The 25,570-nt window shown below is 42.1% G+C and overlaps 1 protein-coding gene across 3 annotated transcripts; it reads left to right on the forward strand.

Moving 5' to 3' along the window:
- Window positions 1-507: 507 nt before the first annotated feature.
- Window positions 508-24,986, forward strand: LOC128531960 (alcohol dehydrogenase class-3-like). 3 transcript variants are annotated; one of them, XM_053506152.1, is made up of 11 exons: window positions 508-534; window positions 667-709; window positions 8,900-9,001; window positions 9,100-9,250; window positions 15,969-16,056; window positions 16,947-17,166; window positions 18,607-18,867; window positions 19,080-19,209; window positions 19,410-19,548; window positions 24,724-24,751; window positions 24,868-24,986. In XM_053506152.1, the coding sequence occupies exons 2-10, from the start codon at window positions 692-694 to the stop codon at window positions 24,746-24,748; spliced, it is 1,134 nt and encodes a 377-aa protein (XP_053362127.1). In that variant the 5' UTR covers window positions 508-534; window positions 667-691; the 3' UTR covers window positions 24,749-24,751; window positions 24,868-24,986. The 3 variants fall into 3 exon arrangements, with proteins under 3 accessions (XP_053362127.1, XP_053362126.1, XP_053362128.1); XM_053506151.1 differs by lacking the exon at window positions 508-534 and having other exon boundaries at window positions 627-709; XM_053506153.1 differs by lacking the exon at window positions 508-534 and having other exon boundaries at window positions 627-709; window positions 9,100-9,199.
- The last annotated feature ends 584 nt before the right edge of the window (window positions 24,987-25,570 follow it).

A 25,570-nucleotide genomic window follows, 5' to 3' on the forward strand; every position in this document is an offset into this window, starting at 1 on the left:
TGACTGCATTATTTTATGTTTATCTAATATCTTAAACTGTTTTATTTTAAGTTTTCTTTTTTATTTTAGATTTATTTAAATTAGTTTAAAGTTTTATTGCTAACTGTTTTTATTTTCATTTTAAATTAAATTTAAAAGTTTTCGTTAAAAAGATTTATTGCTATTATCTTTTATTTAATTTTATGATTATTATTTTTTCTTCTACTGTATGTAAAGCACTTTGAATTACCAGTGTGTATGAAATGTGCTTTACAAATAAACTTGCCTTGCCTTGCATTTGTGAGAAAATGGGTTGGGCGCATTTGTGAGGAAATACGTTGGGCGTATTTGTAAGAAAATACGTTGGGCGCATTCATGAGAAAATAGGTTGGGCACATTTGTGATTGCAGATTGTGTTTGTTTGTTTGTTAAATTTTGGCACTGAAATAACTCCATAAGCAGGTGGCATTGTGTCAGTTATGACTTCTGACAGCAGAATAAAAGATTAATCACACACACACACACACACACTCTCTCTTTCTCTCTGCAGCAGAGGTAATGTCATGCAGGACGTCTCTGTAACTGTAACCTGAACCACTAAATGTAAGAGATAAACATGAAGAAAATGTACAGTATTATACTAAAGGTGTGTGTGTGTGTGTGTGTGTGTGTGTGTTGCTTTTTAAGGACTTGGAACTGAAGATCTTTGAGAATGGGGACTGAGAATAAAGTAAGTGTTCCTTCTTGGTCTTAAAATTTTATCTAAATATTAAATCCACTCTTACAATCTGAAACAAACACTGGTTGTATATTTAAACCACACATGACTCGAGGGTGTGTGTGTTACACTGGGTTTGTGTGTGTCTGAGTGTGTGTGTAAAGTGGAGCACGATTCCCATACACATGATAAAATAACAGCAAAAGAAACAACTAGATAAAAATCTGTGTATTAGAAAAGGTTTGAATTTCTTTCATTAATGAGTAATGCTGATGACCGCAGTGAAGTTGTTTTTATATTGGACATTTGCCACACATTCAAGGTTATCCCATCCGTTTATCAAGAAATAAACACACAAAAATGACAAATCGCATATTTTCTTACTCTGGAGTGGACAGAGAAGCTGTTACAAATAGGTATATTTTTAGATCTTTTCCTATTACAGCCTGCTGGAGCTAAATCTTTCAGAAACGCTGCTTACAGGCGCATTATAGCAATGGAGTCACTAAGGGATCGTCTAAAAAGTGCATGACCAAGACCCAACCGTACAGAAGAATACACAAGATTACAGAGAAATACCTTACAGGACATCAAACATATTAAACTGTTAGGCTACAGTATATATTATTTGTTTATTTATTTGTTTGTTTAATTGATTAATAATTATTTTAAGGTACATTATAAAACAAATGATTACACAGACAATTTCTATGCCAAAAAAGAAATGTGGTAAATAAGAGTCTGTGTTTTTTATGATTAAAAAAATAATAATAATTGTAAAGGTATATATTAAAATGAATGCACTTTTGTTCAGTCTATTATGAGTAGCTAAAAAAATGACAATTAAATAAACAAAATTAAATAACTTTTTCGCTATACATTTCACATGTAAAACCAACTGTACTATAATCCACTCTATCATTGCCAATAAATACAACCATTCCCTTTGCAATATTCAGTTTGATCATTTTTAATTAATTTTTTATATAAAGTATATTAATTTTCAAAAGCTTTTTCGTTAAGTGGATTACACATGTAAAACCAATTGTACTATAATCCACTCTATCATTGCTAATAACTACAACCATTCCCTTTGCAATATTCAGTTTGATTACTTTTTTATACATTTTTTACAACAAAAAAAAAGAATTTTCAATAGCTTTTTCGTTAAGTGGATTAGACATGTAAAACTAATTGTACACTCCATCATTGCTAATAACTACAACCATTTCCTTTGCAATATTCAGTTTGATAAATGGCTCATTAAATCAGTTATGGTTCCTTTGATCGCTCCACACATTACTCGAATAACTGTGGTAATTCCAGAGCTAATACATGCAAACGAGCGCAGACCCTTCTCTCCCTCTCGGGGTATGCATTTATCAAACCCAAAGCCCATCTGGGGGGTCTCAGGCCCGCCGGCCGCTTTGTTGACTCAAGTCAATCGCGTGCCCTCCGTGGCGGCGACATCTCATTCAAATATCTGCCTTGTCAAATTTCAATGGTACTATAGGTGCCCCAAAGCGACCCGCCAAACTTGCATGAATACCTGAGCTAGGAATAATGAAATAGGACTCCGGTTCTATTTTGTGGGTTTTCAGAACCAGGGCCATGATTAAGAGGGACAGCCGGGGGCATTTGTATTGCGCAGCTAGAGGTGAAATTCTTGGACTAGTGCAAGATGGACGAAAGCGAAAGCATTTGCCAAGAATGTTTTCATTAATCAAGAACGAAAAATAGGAGGTTCAAAGACAATCAGATACCGTCATAGTTCGGACTGTAAACCATTTTGACCCGCGATCCAGTGGCGTTATTCCCATGACCCGCCGGGCAGCATGCGGGAAACCATAAGTCTTTGGGTTCCGGGGGAGTATGGTCTCAAAGCTGAAACTTAAAGCAATTGAAGGAAGGGCACCACCAGGAGTGTAGCTCCGACCAGGGGATTCAACCCGACGGTCCTGGGCCATCCCTGTGTGCCCCCCAACCCATCCTGCCGTCAATCGGGGTGGCCGGGGAAGGTGGGGGCCGCCCGCTGGACAGGGTTCCATGGCTGCCGATCGGGCGCATTTCCTCCGCGGCCTTGCGCCGCCCCAGGTTTCGGTTCAGCTTGGAAGGGTCTGAAGGCGAAGGTGGCTCGTGGCTCCGACCTTGAGATTTACAGCGTCTCCCCGCCCAGTCTTCGCTGCTTACCCCAGGACCAGGACAAGTCACTCTGGTGGAGTCCCGCAACGGTCCTGATGTGCAAATCAGTTGTCCGACCTGGGTATAGGGGTGAAAGACTAATAGAACCGTCTAGCAGCTGGTTTCCTAAGTGAGCGACTTTCGGTAAGCAGAACTGGCTGCAGGATGAACTGAATGCCGGGTTAAGGCGCCCGATGCTGACGCTCATCAGACTCTATAAAAGGTTGGTTGATATAGACAGCAGGATGGTGGCCATGGCAGTCAGAATCCACTAACAACTCACCTGCCGATTCAAATAGCCCTGAAAATGGATGGCGCTGGAGCATCGAGCCCATACCCGACGAGTAGGAGGGTGCGGGTGGATCCGCAGCAGGTGCAAATCTTGGTGGTAGTAGCAAATATTTAAACGAGAGCTTTGAAGTGGAGAAGGGTTCCATGTGAACAGCAGTTGAACATGGGTCAATCGGTCCTAAGGGATGGGCAAACACCATTCAGAAGGGTGGGGCGATGGCCTCCGTCACCCCCTGCTGATCGAAATGGAGTTGGGTTCAGATCCCCAAACCTTCACGCGGCAGCGGGCCTAGCGTTGCTGTGGCGGCGACTCTGGACGTGCGCTGGGCCCTTCTCGCGGATCTCCTCGTCTATGGTCCCGGCGCAGCGCCTCAACCGGCGCCTAGCAGCCGGCTTGGAACTTGTGCAGACAAGGGGAATTTGACTGTTTAATTAAAACAAAGCATCACGAAGACTCTCAGCAAGTGTTGACGCGATGTGATTTCTGCCCAGTGTTATGAATGTCAAAGTGAAGAAAGTCAATGAAGCACAGGTAAGCGGCGGGAGTAACTATGACTCTCTTATGATTACTATGACTCTTTTCGATATGATTACAACTACCGTGTCCCATGATGCGACTCTTATCGCTCTTATCGCTCTTATGACTGGGTGATTACAGCCCGTCACTAGATGGCGTGACACCTGACGAGCAGGTAAACTGGGTTTAGACCGTTGTGAAACACGTTAGTTTTACCCTACTGATGATGTGTTGTTGCAATAGTAATCCTGCTCAGTACGAGAGGAACCGCAGGTTCAGACATTTGGTGTGTGTGCTTGGCTGAGGAACCACTGGTGCGAAGCTACCATCTGACTGAACGCCTCTAAGTCAGAACCCTGCCTAAACGTAACAATACCGCAGCGCCGTGGATCTTCGGTTGGTCTGGCGTAGCTGGGAGCCCTCACGGGCTGCGCGACCTCGGCTCCCAGACAAAATATTGGATCAAGGGCTGACTTTCAAAAGATCGCAGCAATGGAGCTGCGCTGCCACTCACGACACCCTGACCCAGAATCAGAGTCAGCACCAGGTTCAAAAGAAAATTGCGTTGTAGTTATTAGCAATGATAGAGTGGATTATAGTACAATTAGTTTTACATGTCTAATCCACTTAACGAAAAAGCTATTGAAAATTCATGTAATCAAACTGAATATTGCAAAGGGAACGGTTGTCGTTATTAGCAATGATAGATTATAAGATTGTATTATAGTACAATTAATTTTCCATTTCTAATCCACTTAGCGAAAAAGCTATTGAAAATTAATATACTTTATATTAAAAAAATTATTTAAAAAATGATCAAACTGAATATTGCAAAGGGAATGGTTGTAGTTATAAGTAATGAATGAGTGGATTATTGTACAATCGGTTTTACATGTGTAAAACACTTAACGAAAAAACTATTGAAAACGAATATACTTTATATAAAAAAATTATGAAAAAATGATCAAACTGAATATTGCAAAGGGAATAGTTGTAGTTATTGGCAGGTAGATGACCCAGTTACCTGACGAGCAGGTAAACTGGGTTTAGACCGTCATGAAACACATTAGAGTTTCATTAGAGTTTGTGACTGTCAGATGCAGACTTTTTTATTTACCACGTGCATTCACCAGTGTTTTCATTATCGGAGTGTACATTCCACCTAGCACTAATGCCAAGGAAGCGCTACAGGAACCGTATGCAAAGATGAGTGAACTGCAAAATCCCCCCGCCCCCCCCCCCCCCGAATGGATTGTTTATTGTGGCTGGAGATTTCAACCATGCAAATCTCAAGTCAGTGCTTCCTAGATTCCATCAGTATGTGGACTTTGCAACAAGAGGGGAAAACACACTGGATTTTGTTTACACAAACATCCCCGGCACATATCGGGCAGAGCCCCGCCCCATCCTCGGCTACTCAGACCACATCTCTGTTATGCTAATTCCAGCATACAGACCACTCGCCAGGCATTCAAAACCGGTTCTGAAACAGGTGAAAGCCTGGCCAGCAGGAGCCATCTCTGCTCTTCAGGACTGTTTCGAGAGCAGTGACTGGAACATGTTTAGGGAGGAAGACCACCCCTCCTCCAGATGACCAGTTGCTGTCTCTCACTACAGCCCATGTGAGGAAAACTCTGCGCAGAGTCAACCCACGCAAAGCTGCTGGACCAGACAACATCCCAGGCAGAGTGCTCAAAGAATGTGCGGCACAGCTGGCAGATGTTCTCACCAACATCTTTAACATCTCCCTGAGCAGCGCCGTTGTTCCCATGTGCTTCAAAGCCACCACCATCGTCCCCGTGCCGAAGAAGTCTTTTGTGTCCTGTCTCAATGACTACCGTCCCATTGCAATTACATCCATCATCATGAAGTGCTTTAAGCGGCTCGTCATGAGATGCATCAAACCCTGCTGTCCCCCTCACTGGACCCACTGCAATTTGCATACCGTCCTAACTACTCAACAGACGACGCCATCTCCACTACACTCCATCTTGCCCTCACACACTTTGACAATAAGGACACATACGTTTGAATGCTGTACATAGATTTCAGCTCAGCATTCAACACTATCCTCCCCCAACAACTGTCCGGGAAGCCAAGCCTGCTGGGCTTGAACACCTCCCTCTGCAACTGGATCCTGGACTTTCTGATCGGAAGGCCTCTGTCAGTACAGATCAGGAACTGCAACTCCAGCACCACCACACTGAGCACTGGGGCCCCACAAGGCTGTGTGCTCAGTCCCCTGCTGTTTACACTGCTGACTCACGACTGCACTATAAAAAGTAATTTGTTAGGTTTAGTTAATTAAATTGTGCAAACTCATTGCCTTAATTCAATTAAATGATATTAACTTTATCATATCAAGTGTCATTTAAGCCATATTTACTAATATATTAAAAGTATTCCTTACTTGTATCCAGTCACATTTACTTAAAGCATTTAAGTTTTATTAACTTAACTGAATCTGTGATTTGGGGAATGGTACCAGTAAAGTTTAACTATATGTATAACAATAATTATTATAATTTATTAATAAAATAACAGCAATATTCCTATTTAATTTTATGTACAGTTTTAGATACATTGCAACTAGTAAAAATCACAGGTCTCCATTTACATCACTTTAAAAACATTTATTTTTCAAAATGTTGATTACAGCAGTAATGGCTGAAGCAATTGAAAAAATTTTAATCAACACACTACTATAATTTATTGGATGACTGCCACAGGGTGCAGAACGTCAACAGAACGGTTGAATGGAAAACCTCCGCTGTCTAAACATCTCTACATTCGTATAACATTTCACAATCCTTATTAAAAGTGTTTTAAGCAGACCATGCTGACTGATACACAATAACATTAATACAAGGATACTATGATCCATTAACATATGTCAAACAAAGAAAATAAATCTTGCTATGACATGATGTGAATCAAATCATCCCAGTAGTGGCTATATGAACTGCAGGTCAGATAATTTTGACCTAAATGTGTTGATTTAAGCAAATAACTGGTTTTTCAAAGTCTGAAGTTTTGGTTTCAATGACTTCGATTCCAGATCAAGCATGACTTGCTGGATGAAGTTGAATGTGTTCTTCATGCACTTTGGGTAATCAAGATGGAGTGCGTATAATAGTCCAAACAAGAGACAAACAGCAAGAGGCCGGTTCCTCATATCATCCATAAGAATACCTCCCTCTATGATGATAGCAGTGGAGACTGGACGTACAGGTATCAACGAAGAGTAGAGAGGAGAGTCTTCCTTGTCGACTAACAGAATGCCAACAGGAATCTGCTCAAAGTTGTTTACTTCTGAGTCCTGAATAGATATGAATATAAAAAAAATGTATAAAGTAAATATATCAAATAGACATTAGAGGTGTACATTAGATTTTTCTGTAGCACTGGTCACACAAACCATTCAAAATTCATTAGCCATATAAAAAAAAGTTAAAATATTAATCATCAATTTTTATAGCTATACTTACAAAGCAAATCTTGAAAAATTCTGAGGGGTTGTCCCTAAGAAGGACAGGGATACGACGAAGAACCACAGTGTGTCGAATTGTAATTTTCGTTTACTAAAAATAAGTTTATGAACTTCCATGTTATTCAGAGTGTGTACAAATTACTTACTGTTTGTCATTTGTAACAGTGTAGTTTCTTGAAGGAACCATATTTCATTTTAGTCCTTATCTGTTAATTAAAATATGACAATAAATCTTATTTTAATGGAACTGTTTTTTCTTTAACATTTATAAAATCATGAAAAATAGTACAATAATTTAAAGGAATAATTTAGCGCTATCCGCTCCTTCCGCTTACGTGAGCTCACCGACGGCTCTGATTGGCTGCAGAGCCGTGATTAATGTGGGAGCACTGAGTACCTCTCATCCCTCCCCTCTGAGAGAGCTTGACCAATCAGATCTCTCTAGACCTCCGGCTGCGAGAGGTTACAGCATTACCCGGGGATCGAACCAGCGATCTCCGGATGATAGGGTGAGAACTTTGTGCCACTGCGCCACTTGGAGGCCAGAATATAATTATTATGATTAATCAAAGATGTGTGTCTATTGAGGATTAACGCAGACGGGGCAGGTGGGCAGAGCGATGTTCCCAGAAGGGCATTAGAGGTGGAGGGACGACGTCAAAGGGGCAGAAAGGCACAACAGCATTCTCCTAAACACGGGACAATCACAGGTAGCCTGGGGTTCTAAGTTAGGCGGGACAAGGGGGCAATTGTGTCCTGAGTCAGAGACCTGAGCAGGCGGCACACACAGGACCGCCCCCGTGTCTCTACCTGCACCAATAGATATTAATTATAAAAGATAAAGTGAATATTTTTACTGGGATTAGTTCATATTTTCACTTTGGCTAAAATAACAGCGCTGAAGTGGTATAAGTGAATTTTAACACACTGGAGTCGTTTTAAGACAAAACATAATAAGTTAGACAGAGTGTTCTGCTGTACAGAGAGATACACAGACATGTACGTGGGCTTCAACCTCAAATAATAATAATAATAATAATAATATCACTGATTACATTAAAGATCAGATCAGATTAGTTTTAATATTTTAACTGTTTCTACAGACTCTTTAACCGTTAATGACGCGTCCTAACACTGGTTGGAAATAAATTCAAACTCCAGTGTTATGAACGTAAGAAGATCACGTTTCCTTTAGTGTATATTAGACAGAATTGATCTGCCAGCGTTCTGTTTGTCTGTACTTTATTTTTTAATTTTTTTATTTAGATCACTGTTGTAATAACAGTCAGGCTGGTGATCATTACTGTTAATAGATTTAACACTGAATCATGCTGACTAGACGTAATAAAAAACTGAAACATGTGTGTTTGTGTGTGTGTGTGTGTGTGTGATGGGAGCAGTTGCTCATGTGTGGACACACTTTAAGGCCGCTATCGTCATTAAAATGCTTCGCTAACGATCTTTTTATCTTTCACACGCCAAATCTGGTCACGTGTAAATTTAGCGGTGTGGTTTTTACAGATTTATGTGTTTCAGTACAGAACGCTGAAGGCTGTTACAGATGATCTATGTACATTAGGAATCTCCTGTACAGGTTCCTCTGTGAAGCTGCAGAGTTTTACACCCGCGATGGAGCGACTTCTAGAGAAACCTGCTGATGTCTGCATGACATTTAAACCCAAAGACACTCTGTGTGTGTGTGTGTGTGTGTGTGTGTGTGTAGGTGATCAGGTGTAAGGCGGCGGTGGCGTGGGAACCTGGGAAACCTCTCACCGTAGAGGAAGTGGAAGTCGCTCCACCTAAAGACCATGAAGTCAGAATTAAGGTCTGTGTTTCTGTAGGCCTGACTTTTACTATACAGCCTGAGATTATGGACGTGCTCGCTGATATATAAATATATATATGTGTGTGTGTGTGTTTCAGATAGTAGCAAGCGGTGTGTGTCGCATAGACTGGACGTATCTGTATGATTGTGGGAAAGAAGTGAGGACTCTGCCATTTCCTCTCATTCTGGGTCACGAAGGTGCGGGTGTGGTGGAGAGCGTTGGCCCGGGCGTGACCACCATACAGCCTGGTACACACACACACACACACCCACACACACATTCTTATTGTCCATTGTAATATAATGATGATGATGATACTCTTTGACCTGGAACGCTGGGTTCTGAGACGGTTCTAAGAATTCGAGGACTACAGTGGTTACTCATGCGGTAGCCTGGTTTTACCGCCACGGCTGACGGTGGCCACATTTGGGTTTGTGCGTTGGCTGGCTTCTACCGCTGAGTGGTGCTATATAACTACAGACTGACGCCTCGGGCATCAGTTCATTCTCTGCAGGATTAATGGGACGCGCTCCGTTAGAGCGTCATACAGCGTCCGGAAGGCGGTGAAAGAGGCGAAGCAGCGCTACGGGAGAAAACTAGAGTCACAGCTCCAACAGAGTGACTCTAGGAGCCTGTGGCAGGGACTAAGGACAATAACGGATTATAAAGCACCAACAACCGGTATGACGAACGCGGATGTGACTCTGGCAGACGAGCTGAACACTTTCTATGCTCGCTTCGAGGCTGCAGCTAAAGACGCTAGCGATGCTAATGCTAGCGGAGCTAACGGCTGCAGACAGGAAGTCACTGCCAGCACCGGAAGCGCGTTCATCATCACCGAGCATGACGTAAGGGGAGCCTTCAAGAGAGTGAACACCAGGAAAGCAGCAGGACCAGACGGCATCTCAGGCCGTATTCTCAGAGCCTGCGCAGACCAGCTAGCACCTGTGTTCACTGAGATATTCAACATCTCTTTATCTCAGTCGGTGATCCCCACATGCTTCAAAGAGTCCATCATTGTTCCTGTCCCAAAGAAACCACATCCTGCTTCACTCAATGACTATCGCCCTGTAGCTCTCACCTCAGTAGTGATGAAATGCTTTGAACGCCTGGTCAGAGACTTCATCATTTCTTCACTACCCGACACACTGGACCCACTACAGTTCGCATACCGTCCAAATCGTTCCACAGACGATGCCATCTCTCATCTACTCCACACATCACTCACTCACCTGGACACTCGGAGGGGGAATTATGTTAAAATGCTCTTCATCGACTACAGCTCTGCATTCAATACCATAATTCCCCACACACTCACTACCAAGCTGGAGCACCTGGGACTCAGCTCATCTATGTGTCAGTGGATCTCCAACTTCCTAACTGGGAGACCACAGGCAGTAAGGATGGGCGGACATGTCTCAGCCTCCATCACTCTCAGCACTGGAGCCCCCCAGGGGTGTGTTCTGAGCCCCCTGCTGTACTCTTTGTACACATATGACTGTGTGGCCACTACCAGCTCCACCACCATCATTAAGTTTCCTGACAACACCGTCGTGGTGGGCCTGATCTCTGATAACAACGAGACGGCCTACCTGAAGGAGATTAGGAATCTGGAGAACTGGTGCCAGAGGAACAACCTCCTTCTAAACGTCAGTAAGACAAAGGAGCTGATAGTGGACTTCAGCAGTAAGCAGGAGAGTTACTACCAGATCCCCGTCATCAACGAGAGCCCAGTGGAGAGAGTGGACAGTTTCAAATACCTCGGTGTTCACATCACGCAGGACCTGACATGGTCCTGTCACATCAACACCGTGGTGAAAAAGGCCCGGCAGCGTCTCTACCACCTCAGACGCTTGAGAGACTTCCGACTGCCCTCCAAGGTGCTCAGGAACTTTTACTCCTGCACCATAGAGAGCATCCTGACGGGAAACATCTCAACCTGGTTCGGGAACAGCACCATGCAGGACAGACGAGCTCTACAGAGGGTGGTGCGATCAGCTGAGCGCATTATCCGCACTAAGCTCCCTGACCTGCACTCAATCTACAGCAGGCGGTGCTGGACCAAGGCCAGGAAGATTGTGAAGGACCTCAGCCATCCCAACAATGAACTGTTCTCTCTGTTGAGGTCAGGAAAGCGATTCCGCTCCCTGAAGGCCAACACAGAGAGACTGAGGAGGAGCTTCTTCCCACAGGCGATAAGGTCTCTCAATCACACCACCACACAGTACTGACACACATATGGTCTTTACACACATACACTGGACATTCTGGACATTCGTTTACACTAGTGGCCACTGCACAACTACACCTGGTGGTCACAAGTCACAAGTCACTTTACATAAATCACTTTTTAAGCATTTTTTGCACGGCACTTGACACTTTAAATATGTAAATTGCACAAACAGTGGACATTACTTTACCGTTAAAACTACCATTCCATACAAAAATTACATAAATATACCTACCCGTTCAGCTGCTCTTATTGTTTTATATTTCATTATACATTCTTCAAATATTTTCTATATTGTGTATTTTTGTCGTACAATTATTTATTTATTTTTTTAACTTTAGTTTATATATTTTATTTTATTTTATTCTTTTCTAGTTTTATTTACCCTATTAGTCTTCTATTTTAGGTCATGAGCAGTTGCCTAAGCATTTCACTGCATATCGTACTGTGTATGACTGTGTATGTGACAAATAAAATTTGAATTTGAATTTGAATTTAGAGCTGCACATAGTAGCGGATAAAATCAAGTGAAGCATTGTAGTTAAACGAATTCATAATCACAGTATTAAAATTGCAGTACAAATGTAGAATTTAAATTAAATCTTATTAGGATTGAATTTAAGCAAAGTAAACGTGGGCCTTTAGATTTTATCATGTGTAATTAGTATAATCAATGAATCAAATATATTATTACTATATAATTAACCCTAGGCAAGTGACAAATTAATACACAAAAATTATGACATATAATACAAATTCTAGGGTTAATTATAATAGTAATAATATATTTGATAGTAATAATAATAATATGATTTTTTTCATTATAATGTCCATATATATTTGATAGAGATTTTGTGTGGGGTGCAATCCGTGACAGGGGAGCATTTTAGCGCATAACACAATGTTACTGCGGTTCACCTCCATTGTTCAAATTTCACCCTCACACTCAGTCGGCGACTATATTGTATTGATATTGTATGAGGAAGTCTGGAGTGGCAGAGAAGTATGTTAGAGTGGTGCAGGACATGTATGAGAGCTGTAAGACAGTGGTAAGATGTGCTGTAGGTGTGACAGAAGAGTTTAAGGTGGAGGTGGGTCTGCATCAAGGATCAGCTCTAAGCCCCCTTTTGTTTGCTCTGGTGATGGACAGGATGACAGATGAGGTAAGACAGGAGTCCCCATGGACTATGATGTTTGCAGATGACATTGTGCTCTGTAGCGAGAGCAGGGAACAGGTGGAGGAAAATTTGGAGAGGTGGTGGTATGCTCTGGAAAGCAGAGGAATGAAGGTTAGCCGAAGCAAGACGGAATACATGTGTGTAAATGAGAGTGACCCAGGAGGATCGGTGAGGCTACAGGGAGCAGAGGTAAAGAAGGTGCAGGATTTTAAGTACTTGGGGTCAACGGTCCAGAGCAACGGGGAGTGTGGAAAGGAGGTGAAGAGGCAGGTACAGGCAGGTTGGAATGGGTGGAGAAAAGTGTCAGGTGTGTTGTGCGATAAAAGAGTATCAGGGAGAATGAAAGGAAAGGTGTACAGGACAGTGGTGAGACCAGCGATGCTCTACGGCTTAGAGACAGTGGCGCTGAAGAAAAGACAGGAGGCAGAGTTGGAGGTAGCAGAGCTAAAGATGTTGAGGTTCTCTTTGGGAGTGACAAGGATGGATAGGATTAAGAATGAGTTTATCAGAGGGACAGCCCACGTTAGATGTTTTGGAGATAAAGTCAGAGAGGCCAGATTGAGGTGGTTTGGGCATGTTCAGAGGAGAGATTGTGAATATATCGGTAGAAGGATGCTGAGGTTGGAACTGCCAGGCAGGAGGTCTAGAGGAAGACCAAAGAGGAGATTTATGGATGCAGTGAGAGAGGACATGAAGTTAGTTGGTGTGAGAGAAGAGGATGCAGAGGATAGGGTTAGATGGAGGCAGATGATTCGCTGTGGCGACCCCTGAAAGGGAACAGCCGAAAGACAAAGAAGAAGACTCAGTCGGCGACTGCGAGTGACGTCACTCCCCACACAATCCCGCCCCACAGTATAGACCCGCCCCTGAGCAATTCCTTTTGAATATTGTCCGAGATATCGCTCCATAGCGACATATACAGTACTTGCTGATTAAACACTGCATTCCTTATCATTTTAAGCCATTATTTTTAATGCTATTTTACAAAGGATAAATACAAATGAAATAATTTTATTTGGTTTATTTATTTATTTATTTTTAAATAAAATCTAAAATTAAAACATTGTAGAGTAATTAAAAACAGTGTAGAGTGATTAATAACATGTATGTTATGATAAGAAAAATCTCATTCCAGGGATTAAAAACAGTCACAATGTCAATTTTAGAATGTAGAATCCAAAAGATTTTAAATTTACACAAATTTAAGAAGAGACATGAAGCAAGATCCAAGATCCTCCACTTTGCTGCAACCTTGCACAGTGAGGAGAGGTGCATTTTAGTTTCCCTGAGAGTAAAGGTGAGAACAGCTGGTTCACACCTGGGGTATTATTTGCTTTTGAATGTGTCTGACATTGCAAAGCACACACAGTAACACTCCAAGAACAACAACCTAAAGTAAATAGAAATAAGAGGCCCTGATTATACTGCGTAAATATTATTTAGTACAACAAAATTCCAGCCGCGATATACTATACTATTACCATATAATACAAATGATAGAAGTGTATATTTAAGTTATTTTAATGTTCTGTTCTGTAGGTCTATTTTCCCAGTTTTTTTATATATATTTTAATTTTGATTTCTTTAAATGTATTTTTTTATAATAACAATAAACTGATACAAACAGAAGCTATATAACAGTTCATTCTTTGTACAAATAAAATTTGTAATAAAAAAAATAAAATCGTTAGCTAGTAAACTTAATTAGCTAGTCTAAATAATATTTTATATTTACTATTACAAGCCCTTGAGCTGTTGTTAGTGCTTGTTTGGCCAGTCAGTTTCCTTGCTGTTTTCCCTGACGCATTCATAATCATTAGTCTACTTTTGCCGGTGCTGTGTTTCTTAACCCCACCCCTGTTAAAACGGCGTATTCAGAGGCTCGCCCGCGAGAGGTTGTGCGCGCGCGGTCCACTACACAGCAAAAACATGTTAGTATACAAACACTGCATTGTGCTATGTTGTACTGCATTGTGCTATGTTGTTTGTACACACTTTTACTTTTCCCCTTCTAATCTCCCCTTTGATCAAAATGCTCCCGATATGAGCCGACACGAGCAGCTGTATTTCAGTCATAATATTCCTCTATCATAAAGAGAGGCGACATATACTTGATTAAACACTGCATTTTTTTTTAAGTGAAAGCGCGCGCGATATGAGCAGCTTTAATTATTGATAATTAAATAATTATTAAATGGTGGACATAAACAGCAAAAAGAACAATATCATTTTACTTTTGATTATTATCATGTTATTGAATGATTATTTGAAACTGAAGCCTTCCGTGTAGATTCATGCCACGAGTCATTTTATCAGACAAAGATTCCAAAATTGACATTTTTACCGTTTTTTAATCACTGGAATGGAAGAGATAAAAAGTTTCCTTATCATAACATGCCTTGTATTGTTTTAAATCACTCAATACACAACCATCTGAAATAAAGCGGCTCACATCGGCGTGCGTTTCGCACAGCGCCGCAAAGACAGCGCTTATTTAACAGGTATAAATGTGTGTTTGTTATTTCTGGGAAACAAAAATCGTTAATAAATCTCTCATATCGGCTCGCGTTCATCTGACTTTAGATCAAAACTCGGCAAAGTGAAAGAGTGCACACGCGCGCCGCGGGCTCATGCGAACATTTTACATTCTTATTCACAACCACTTTCTAGCCATTCACAGACATGCATTGTGCTGTGTTGTTGGTACACACATTTTCTTTTCACTTTTCTTCTCCCCTTTGATTAAAATGCTCCCGATATGAGCTGACACGAGCAGCTTTGTTTCAGTCAGAATATTTATCTCTCATAAAAAGAGGCGACATATACTTGCTGATTAAACACTGCATTGTTCTTTAAGTGAAAGCGCGCGCGATGTGAGCAGCTTTAATTATTAATAATTAAAAAATTATTTAATGCAGGACATAAACAGCTAAAATCAAGAGTATTATTATTTTTTTAGATCATTATCATGTTTTTTTGCTGTTTGGGTTCAGCGTTAAATGATTATTTGAAACTGAAGCGCCTTGTGTAGATTCATGCCACGAGTCATTTTATCATACAAAGATTATTACGTTGTGCTTGGACCACTGACTCCAAAATAACCGTTAAAAATATAAATGTTTTTACAAGCCCTTGAGCTGTTGTGTTATGCTAAGAGTCTGTCTAAACAAAATTAATTGCAGCCATTTTGCAAAATGTCCCTTTGCGCCACCTGGTGGTCATTTCCCTAATTACTTTGAATTGCGACTGATTTATTTTGGCTGTTGCCGTTTGGCCGTGACAGAGTGCGCGGCAGTAATAGACATTCCGCTTGAGTAACCACTGTAGAACCCCAGGCCGGGCTTCAGGTGGGTGTTTATAAGAGGTAGTGGAGGTACAGCTGTAGCGTATCTCCTAGTAGACGTGTCCCTTTGCAGTGTGTGTGTGAGCAATTTACTTTTATGATTCTACACCTGAGCAGGTTAATGCGCTGCCTGGAGGTGCTGGGGTTTGAGTGTGCTGGTCAGGTATTGTGGACCAGCAGGCTACATCAAGTCCTTTTTCCTTTTTCCCCTCCAGGTGATAAGGTGATCCCTGTCCTCCTGCCTCACTGTGGGGAGTGTGAGTTCTGTCTGGGCTCAAAGACCAACCACTGCTCCAAGAACTGGTGAGGATGATGATGCTGCTGCTGCTAAAGATAATGATGATGATGATGATGTATATTTCAACCAATTAATCACTCAGTAAATGCCCACACCGTACACTCCTAAAACATAATCAGTTTATTAACATGGTATATACACAGTATGTTGGTGGCATAGTGGTGTAGCGATTAGCACTGTGTCCTCACACCTCCAGGGTCAAGGGTTCGATTCCCGCCTCGGGGTCTGTGTGTGTGTGTGTGGAGTTTGCATGTTCTCTCTGTGCTTGGTGGGTTTCCTCCGGGTTCTCCGGTTTCCTCCCACAGTCCAAAGACATGAATGTTAGACTACACTGCCTGTAGTGTGTGACTGTTGAGCGGAGGTACTACCACTGTTGTGGAAATGGGAGTTAATACAACAGTCACCACTGGTACCTCGTTGGACTACAGAGGTTCCTAGTTGGATGGATGGATGTCCAGTAAATTACTTATCCCCTATTAGTAAAGTGTGAGTATCTCTCCAGGGGTTCCACATGGGTGCACAAGTAAGTGCACTCTCAGTGCTGCTCCTACGGCTGGATTAAATATGGAGGGTTGCATTAGGAATACATTAGGAGTATCAGTGAAAAAAAAACCTGTGTCTAATTAAATATGTGTGGCGACCCCTAATGGAAACAGCTGGAAGAACATCATCATTATGCAATACTTATTATAATTTGGTATCTGTCCAGGGTATCACATTGGATCAGGGTCACCTGACAAAAAGGTTAATGAGTTTATCATACTCTCCCTCTCTCTCTCTGTCCCTCTCTCTCTCTGTCTCTCTCTCTTTCTGTCCCTCTCTTTCTCTGTCCCTCTTTCTCTCTCTCTGTCCCTCTCTCTCTCTGTTTCTCTCTCTGTCTGTCTCTGCCTCCCAGGGAGAAGCTTGAGAAGTGTGTGTTAGCGGACGGGACGAGTCGTATCACCTGTAGGGGGCAGCAGGTGAATCAGTTCATTGGAGTGTCCACGTTCTGTGAATACACGGTCACTCCTGAATACAACGTGGCTAAGATTGATCAAGATGCACCGCTGGATAAAGTCTGTCTCCTTGGCTGTGGAGTGGCTACGGGATACGGAGCAGCGCTTAACTCTGCCAAAGTGTGTGTGTGTGTGTTTGTTCCTATTAAGGCGTAATGAAAAACCTGACCATGCAATAATATGGCTTATCTTTGATGTGTATTTATGAATAACTGATTAACCTGCTCGCTCATCTTATGGAGGACCTCCTGTGTTTAAGTCCCGCACTGCTCTGTAGGTTGTGGTGTCAGCATGAGCCTGTGGTCACAGAACTCTGTTTATGAGCCCTTGGCTGGACAGCTCTGGAAGTCTTAGAAAGTTATATTTGTGAGCTTGTGCTTTGTCATCCTGTGATCAGACATCTCTTTCCACGAGCCCCTGGTTGATGAGCTCTGTCTATCAGCCTGTAAATGGACTGCTCTATCCATAAATCTGTCATCAGAGCGTTCCTTCTATAAGCTCATGGAAAGACGCCTCTACCTCTATCTGGTCATATAGTTCTGGTCATGAGTCTGTGATTGACGGCGCTAAACGTCAGCCCGTGATTGGACACGGCTCTAACCCTGAGCTCCTATCAGTCCAGCTCTAAACTCCCAGTATTCTCTTAGCTGCAGTTAGACCCTTGTTCTAAGTGTAAGCTGTAAAGTCATCAGCGCCTCCATGTGGTTGCAACCTGTATGTCAATATCTTTTCCCTACTGATTGTTAACACTTACAGGTGTTGGACAATGAAACTGGAACGCCTGGCCACAATAATTCATTAGTATGGTGTAAGGCCTCCTTTTGCGGCCAATACAGCATCAACTCATCTTGGGAATGACAGATACAAGTCCTGCTCAGTGACCAGAGGGATTTTGAGCCGTTCTTCTTGCAGAATAGTGGCCAGGTCATTACGTGATGCTGGTGGAGGAAAATGTTTCCTGACTCGCTCCTCCAAAACACCCCAAATTGGCTCAATAATATTTAGATCTGGTGACTGTGCAGGCCATTGAAGATGTTTAACTTCACTTTCATGTTCATCAAACCACTCTGTCACCAGTCTTGCTATGTGTATTGGTGGATTATCATCCTGATACACGGCGCCGCCTTTAGGATACAATGTTTGGACCATTGGGTGCATATGGTCCTCCAGAATGGTTCGGTAGTCCTTGGCAGTGACGTGACCCATCTAGCACAAGTATTGGGCCTCGGGAATGTCATGATATTGCAGCCCAAACCATCACTGATCCACCCCCATGCTTCACTCTGGGCATGTAACAGTCTTGGTGGTCTTCAGTCTTTGGGGCTTCTCCACACCGTAACTCTCCCAGATGTGGGAAAGACAGTGAAGGTGAACTCATCAGAGAACAATACATGTTTTACATTTTCCACGGCTCAAGATATCTGCTGGGCATGGCCTGAATGATGTCACTTCCTTGTGCATAAAGCAGCACTGTTTAGATGAATTAAAATTCTCCATTTTTAATGAATGATTTTCCTCTCCTGCTCTTTCCCCTGTGGTTGTTCCTCCTGGTGTGTGCAGGTGGAGCGCGGTTCCGTGTGTGCCGTGTTCGGGTTGGGAGCCGTGGGTCTGGCCACGGTGATGGGCTGTAAAGCCGCCGGAGCCTCCAGGATCATCGGCATCGATGTCATCGCAGAGAAAGGTGAAATCGGGAAGACGTTCGGCATCTCCGAGTTCGTCAACCCGAACGATCAGAACAAACCCATTCAGGAGGTTCTGGTGGAGATGACAGGGGGAGGAGTGGACTACAGCTTCGAGTGTGTGGGGAACGTCAACCTCATGGTGGGTTTCAGGTTTATGTATAAACATCAGCTTCAGTGTAAAGTAACTAGGTCCTCTTCTTATCCTTCTTCTTCCTCTGAAGGCTGAGACTGCACATGAGACGTGATTCAGGTGAACACTTTAGTGTCGAGTTTGATTGGACTGAATGGCGTCACTGAGTTAAACGAGCGTGCACTTGATTTAGAAGAATAAATGTGTTTTGTCTCCACTAGACGGCGGCGTTTGAGAGCTGCAGAGCCGCTTGTGGAACCTGTGTGATCGTGGGATGGACAGAAAGAAATCTCTCTGTGTCAGCCAGAGACTTCGTGATGGGACGGACAATTAAAGGGTCTTACTTGGGTGGTACGAGTCGAGCACTTTGTCATGTAGCTTCCGATCAAATAATAATCTTTATTTCAGCTATTAAAAATATAATAAGGGCAAAATTTACCACAAAGAAGGAAAGAAAAGACTAAAAAAAAAAAAAACTGGTTTTCCTTTTTGGATATATGTTCAGTGTGTGTGTGTGTATGTGTGTGTGTGTGTGTGTGTACTCTGAACAGGATGGAGGTTTGTGCGTAGTTTACCCAAACTGGTGGATGACTACATGAGGGGCCGGATTTTATTGGACGAGTTTGTGACACACACACTCCCTCTGGAGGAGATTAACCACGCCTTCGAGCTGATAACCAAGGGGAAAAGGTCTGTAAGTCACATGACCCTAATACAGCTAGACCTGTTGGTAATGCAGAATTTTCTCTGTTTTTGCATACATGTGACCTAAAGCACATCAGAAGTTTGTGATCCTCGGCTTGAGTATCTGACTTGACCTCCGTGTGCAGCAGTGACAACAACTAAACCTTAATCAGTCCTGTGCATCAATTGTGTTTTGTCTCCCTTCAGGGCTTTTAGTAGGATTAAAGTTAGGACTTGGACTCATCAATCCATTAAGACATCATTCTTCTTTAACCTTTAGGTGGAACCTCTTTAAAGCTGGTTTAGTGACCTTTTCTGGTTAACTATTTCTCTGAAGTCACTGTGGTTTGAGCCATGATACACATCCATGAATGTGTGTTGTGAAGATCTGACTTTAATAGATTTGTGTACTTTAAATAAAACAAGGCTCTCACACACACACACACGCACACCTGACTGTCGCCCAGTGGATTGAAATCTACTCACTCTGATTTCACCTTCATATGAACTCCTATTCCTAGGGGTTTACATAAGTTTGCCCCCAGTGTTGGGTGACTTTTTAAAGTATCTAATTACATTACAAAATTACTATCATTAAAAAGTAATTAGTTACATTACAGCGTTACTTTCTGATAAAAGTAACTAGTTCGAGTACTTTTCCATTGCAGAAAATGAAAACTCCTTTGTGATTCCTCATGCATGTTGTTTTAGTCAAGACCTTTATAACATTTACATTTAGGCATTTGGCAGAAGCTCTTATCCAGAGCGACTTACAAAAAGTGCTTTAAAGTTTGCATCAATGGATACATACTTACACTGGGTTAACTAGGTTAATAACTAAGTGCCATTAGTCCAACACAACTGGGAATGTTTTTTTGGGGGGAGGAGGGGGGCGGGGTTGTTAGTCCAAGTACTGGAGAAACAGATGCGTCTTGAGTCGTCGTTTAAAGCTAGTCAAAGTCTCTGCTCTACGGACATCTACAGAAGGTTGATTCCACCACCTCGGTGCCAGAACAGAAAAGAGCCTGGATGAATGCCGCCCTCGATCCCTGAGAGATGGTGGGATAAGGCGAGCAGTGCTGGAGGATCGGAGGGAACGTGGTGCAGTGCGTGGTGTGATTAGAGGAGAGAGGTATGTGGATGCTGGGCCATTTTTAGCTTTGTAGGCAAGCATCACCGTTTTGAATTTGATGCGGGCAGCTACAGGAAGCCAGTGCAGGGAGCAGAGGAGTGGGGTGGTGTGGGAGAACTTGGGAAGGTTAAAAACGAGACGTGCTGCTCCATTCTGGATCAGTTGCAGAGGACGAATCGTGGACAGAGGCAGACCTGCCAGGAGTGAGTTGCAGTAGTCCAGTCTTGAAATAACAAGGAACTGAACAAGCACCTGAGTAGCCTATGAAGAAAGAAATGGGCGAATTCTTCTGATATTGTAAAGAAGAAATCTACAAGAGCGAGTAAGGTTAGTGATGTGTGGGGAAAATGACAGATGATTGTCCACAGTTTATCCAATATTGCGGGCGGTGGTTGAAGGAGTGATTAGGTTGTTGTCTAGTGATATCACAAGGTCTTGACCTGGGGATGAGTCACAAGGGATGAACAACAGTTCGGTTTTACTCAGATTGAGCTTCAGCTGATGAGCAGCCATCCAGGATGAGATGTCTGCCAGACATGCTAAGATCCGGGTGGAAACCTGAGTGTCAGAGGGAGGAAAGGAGAGAGTAAGTTGGGTGTCATCTGCATAACAATGGTATGAAAATTCATGCGATGATATGACCTTACCAAGAGACTGGGTATAAAGGGAGAACAGAAAAGGACCAAGTACTGAGCTCTGCGGGACACCAGTGGAAAGTCCACGTGGGCCAGATGTAGATCCCCTCCATGTTACCTCATATGACATATCTTCTAGGTAAGAAGCAAACCATTGCCATGCTGTTCCACAAATTTCAAGGCTTGTAAGAATAGATAATAGAATCTTGTGGTCCACCGTGTCAAATGCAGCTGACAGGTCCAGGAGGATGAGGACAGATGACAGTTTAGCAGATCTAGCAGCATGGAGCTTCTTAGTGACTGACAGAAGGGCAGTTTTTGTGGAATGTGCCACTTTAAATCCAGATTGGTTGGGATCATTAAGGTTGCTCTGATCATTAAGGTTGCTCTGTGACATTTGGTTATAAACAGTTCTTTCAAGAATCTTGGAAATAAAAGAGAGAAGTGATACCGGGCGATAGTTGTTAACTTCTGATGGGTCCAGGCAAGGTTTCTTGAGGATGGGAATAACCCCTGTCTTTTTAAAAGCAGCAGGAACATGACCAGATGATATGGAATGGTTGATGATGGTTGTGGTGAAGGGAAGGAGGTCTTGTGAGATGGCCTGGAGCATTGTGGAAGGGATTGGGTCTAATGAACAGGTGGTGGGGTTAGATGATGAGATGATCTGCTGAATCTCATCAGATGACAGGTTGGAGAATTCTGCTAAGGGAGGGAAGGGAAGGTCCTGAGGTTCTGCCGTAAGAGCTTGGTTGGGAGTGAAGGACTGGTGGATTGCTACAATTTTCCCATCGTAGAATGTCATCAGCAGTCAGAGAGGAAGGGGCAGCAGGAGTCGGTGGGTTGAGTAGTGAGGAGTAGATGTTGTGGAGTTTGCCAGGATCATGTGCAGAGGCTTCCAGCTTTTCTCTGAAGAAGGTGGTTTTGGCAGTCACGTCACATGAGAATTTGGCGAGAAGAGTCTCGTAAGAGATGAGATCTGCATCAAGTTGCGATTTCTTCCATCTTCTCTCTGCAGTTCTTAATTCTCTCCTGTTGTTGCGTAGCACATCAGATAGCCAGGAGCAGGACAAGACATCCTTCTTTGTTTAGATGACAGCGGGCAAAGAAGATCTATCGATGAGGAGAGAGAGGAGAGGAAAGTTTCAGTTGCAGTCTCTAGTGGTAGAGAGGAGGAGGAGTCTGGGTCTGGGAGGGATGATAGGGTGCATGAAGACACAGAGGAAGGGGAGACAGATGAAGGTTTCTGCAGGTAAAAGAGACATTTTTGTGGTTAGGTTTACATAGAATAGGAAGGGTTATGGTGAAGGATACCAGGTAATGATCAGATTTGTAAAGAGGAATAGTAGTGATATCTGTGACTGGGAAAGGGCGGCAAAAACGGGGTGGAGAGAATTCCCTGCCTTGTGTGGGGGAAAGAGAAGGAGTTAAGGAGATGGAGAAGGAATTATTATATTATTTTATATAATTATTATATTATATATATAATAATTATTATAAGGAATTATAATTATTTTACCATCATTACTCAGTGAAGTTTGGCCCATAATCTGTTAACTACTAATACCCCGATCTCACCTATGCGGTTTCGCGCAGTGGCTATAAGTACGGGTCATCATAATTCACTGCGAGTTTTAGCTGAAACTAATAATAAAGTAAATAGATTTCCACCTTTCCACACAGGTGAGATAGAGGTATAACAGCAGGATTAACAGGGGGGTGTTATCGGGGGCGGGGCTTGTGGGATGACCTTCACACACACACACACACACAATAATGGATTGGGAATGACTTCTGTCTGGCTTATGGATTACATAAATTGTCTGAATAACAGATTATATTTTTGAAAAAATAACTAAATACAGTAACTGAGTAATTAAATGGTGACCTGACGTGTTAGATTACTCGTTACATCAAGTAATCCAAGTACTCTAACGCGTTACTTTGCAACACGTTACATCCAACACTGGTTGCTTCACACAGATATGTATTTGGATCATTTTCCTCAATAAATAAAAAAATTACAGTCTTTATTAATTATATCTTTATTTATATTATACCTTTAGATATTGTGTAAAAATCATTTGATGTTTTCAAACCCTGGTCTAATCTTTAAATTTTTTTGCTTTTTTTGGTTTGTGTTGTTTACATGTCTATTCAAGCACATGGCGTTTGTTTTGATCCCTCGCCTTGTGTCCCTGTGACATCACCACCATCCCTCCCACTTCCTCTTTATTATTCTATTAAGATGATTTCACTCACCTGTTCCCCCTCGTTTTCATTGTAATCATTCACCCCATTCATTCCCTCTTGTCTGTTGTCCTGTGTCAGATCGTTGTCCATGTCGCCAGCTGTCTACACGAAAATAGGGATATGTTGTTCCCTATTTTTGGCTACAAGTCAGTATCCTCTGGGGTTTTTTTTCACCCTATTTTCTAATTCAAATTTTATTTGTCACATACACAGGCATACACAGTACGATATACAGTGAAATGTTTTAGACAACTGCCCGTGACCTTAAAATAAAAGACTATGAAATAGAAAAATAAATATGAAAAGGAAAACAGAAGGTAAATTTAACGAAGTAAGAATAAAATAAAATAAAATATAGAATTAAAATAAAATAACATAACATAACTGTACAGTACAAAATATGCAATAAAAGAGACATATATGAAAAATATAGAAAAATAAGAGACAGCAATACAAAGATATATAATTTAGGACTATGTGTGGGAATGAGGGTAAATATGGATTGAGTATAAATAGAAATGTCACGAATTTAAAGTGTTAAAAGTGTTTAAAGTGACTGTGCATCCAGGTAACAGAATGTCCAGGGGGTCCTGTTCCCCTTTTCATTGTAATCATTCACCCTATTTATTCCCTCTTGTCTGTTGTCCTGTCTCAGATCGTTGTTCCATGTCGCCAGCCGTCTGCCCATTTCGTGTCCTGTTTAGCTCTGTATACAGTATGTTGTTCTTAGTTTGCGCTGTTCTGCAGTTTTCTGTCCTGAGGCCTGCAGTTCAGCAGACTTTGGCCCCGTCGCCCTCTGCTGTCTGCCGAAGGAACTACAGGCCTACAAGGCCTTTTTTCCTCTTCGGAGTAGTTTTTGTTTTGTTTATTTTTTGACGTTGGCGCTCCTGTGTTTTTGCTCAAAAGAGAACAGTTCCGTTTGTTCCTCTTTTTGTTTTGTTTTTGTTCTTTAATTAATGAATTTTTTGTGTGAATTAAGGCATCCCGTCAACAAAAAAAAAACCTTGAAGGAGACCAGCATTTGTGTCCGTTCTGATTCCCTGACAGTTGTTGGTCACATTTATGCAGTGTATTAGCACGTTAGCTAATTTAATCTGATTAAACGTGTGAGGATAAAACTTTATTAAGTCACTCACTCACCCCCCCCTCTCTCTTTTTCAGTATCCGGACGGTGATAAAGCTGTGAGATGTGAGTGTATTTCAGTTCATTAACCACGACATGACGTCATCAGTCTCCGTGACAACTTTTTCAGTCACCATGGCAACAGACTCACTCTTTCTCTCTCTCTCTTTCTCTCTCTTCAGAGTCGCTGGAACTTCCCTGAAGCTTAAAACACAGTGATGCAGACGGGAGCTCTGGACTCGTCTGTGTGTTTGTCGTTTATCTGTTAATGCGGAAATTAAAACATGAAAAATTTTATTGAATTAATAAAATCTACATTTGCATCCTGAAATTAGAATAAATGTCACTGCATTTACTAAACAATAACATACGCCGTTGTCAGTTTACAAAAGCAGATGTTGGTTATTTCAGAAGTCTTGGTGTTTAGTATGACATTCAACTGCAGACATTTTCAATATTTTAATATGAATTAACAATTTTTAGCCTAGGGGGTGTAGTGGTCAGCACTGTTGCCTTGCACCTCCAGGGTCTGGGTTCGATTCCCGTCTCTGTGTGTGTGTGCAGTTTGCATGTTCTCCCTGTGCTTTGTGGGTTTCCTCTGGGTTCTCCGGTTTCCTCCCACAGTCTAAAGCCATGTAGATTAGGCTAATTGGCATTCCCAAATTGCCTGTAGTGTGTGTGTGTGTGTGTGCCATGCGATAGACTGGCACCTTGTCCAGCGTGTACCCTGCCTTGTGCCCTAATGCTCCTGGGATAGACTTCGCCCCCGCAACCCTGAATACAGAATAAAGTGGTATAGATGAGTAAGTGAGAGAATTTTCAGCCTAAAAGCCTCCATAAAAATCTTTTTTACAGAATCTGGAAATATAATGAAAAATAACAATT

This window comes from Clarias gariepinus, chromosome 10 (assembly GCF_024256425.1).
Source record: "Clarias gariepinus isolate MV-2021 ecotype Netherlands chromosome 10, CGAR_prim_01v2, whole genome shotgun sequence".
Classification (NCBI taxonomy): Eukaryota; Metazoa; Chordata; class Actinopteri; order Siluriformes; family Clariidae; genus Clarias; species Clarias gariepinus.

Coding starts and splice junctions, on each gene's coding strand:
- LOC128531960 (XM_053506152.1), top strand. Junction 16,057..16,946: donor AACCACTGCTCCAAGAACTG/GTGAGGATGATG, acceptor TCTGCCTCCCAG/GGAGAAGCTTGAGAAGTGTG. Junction 17,167..18,606: donor CAGCGCTTAACTCTGCCAAA/GTGTGTGTGTGT, acceptor TGGTGTGTGCAG/GTGGAGCGCGGTTCCGTGTG.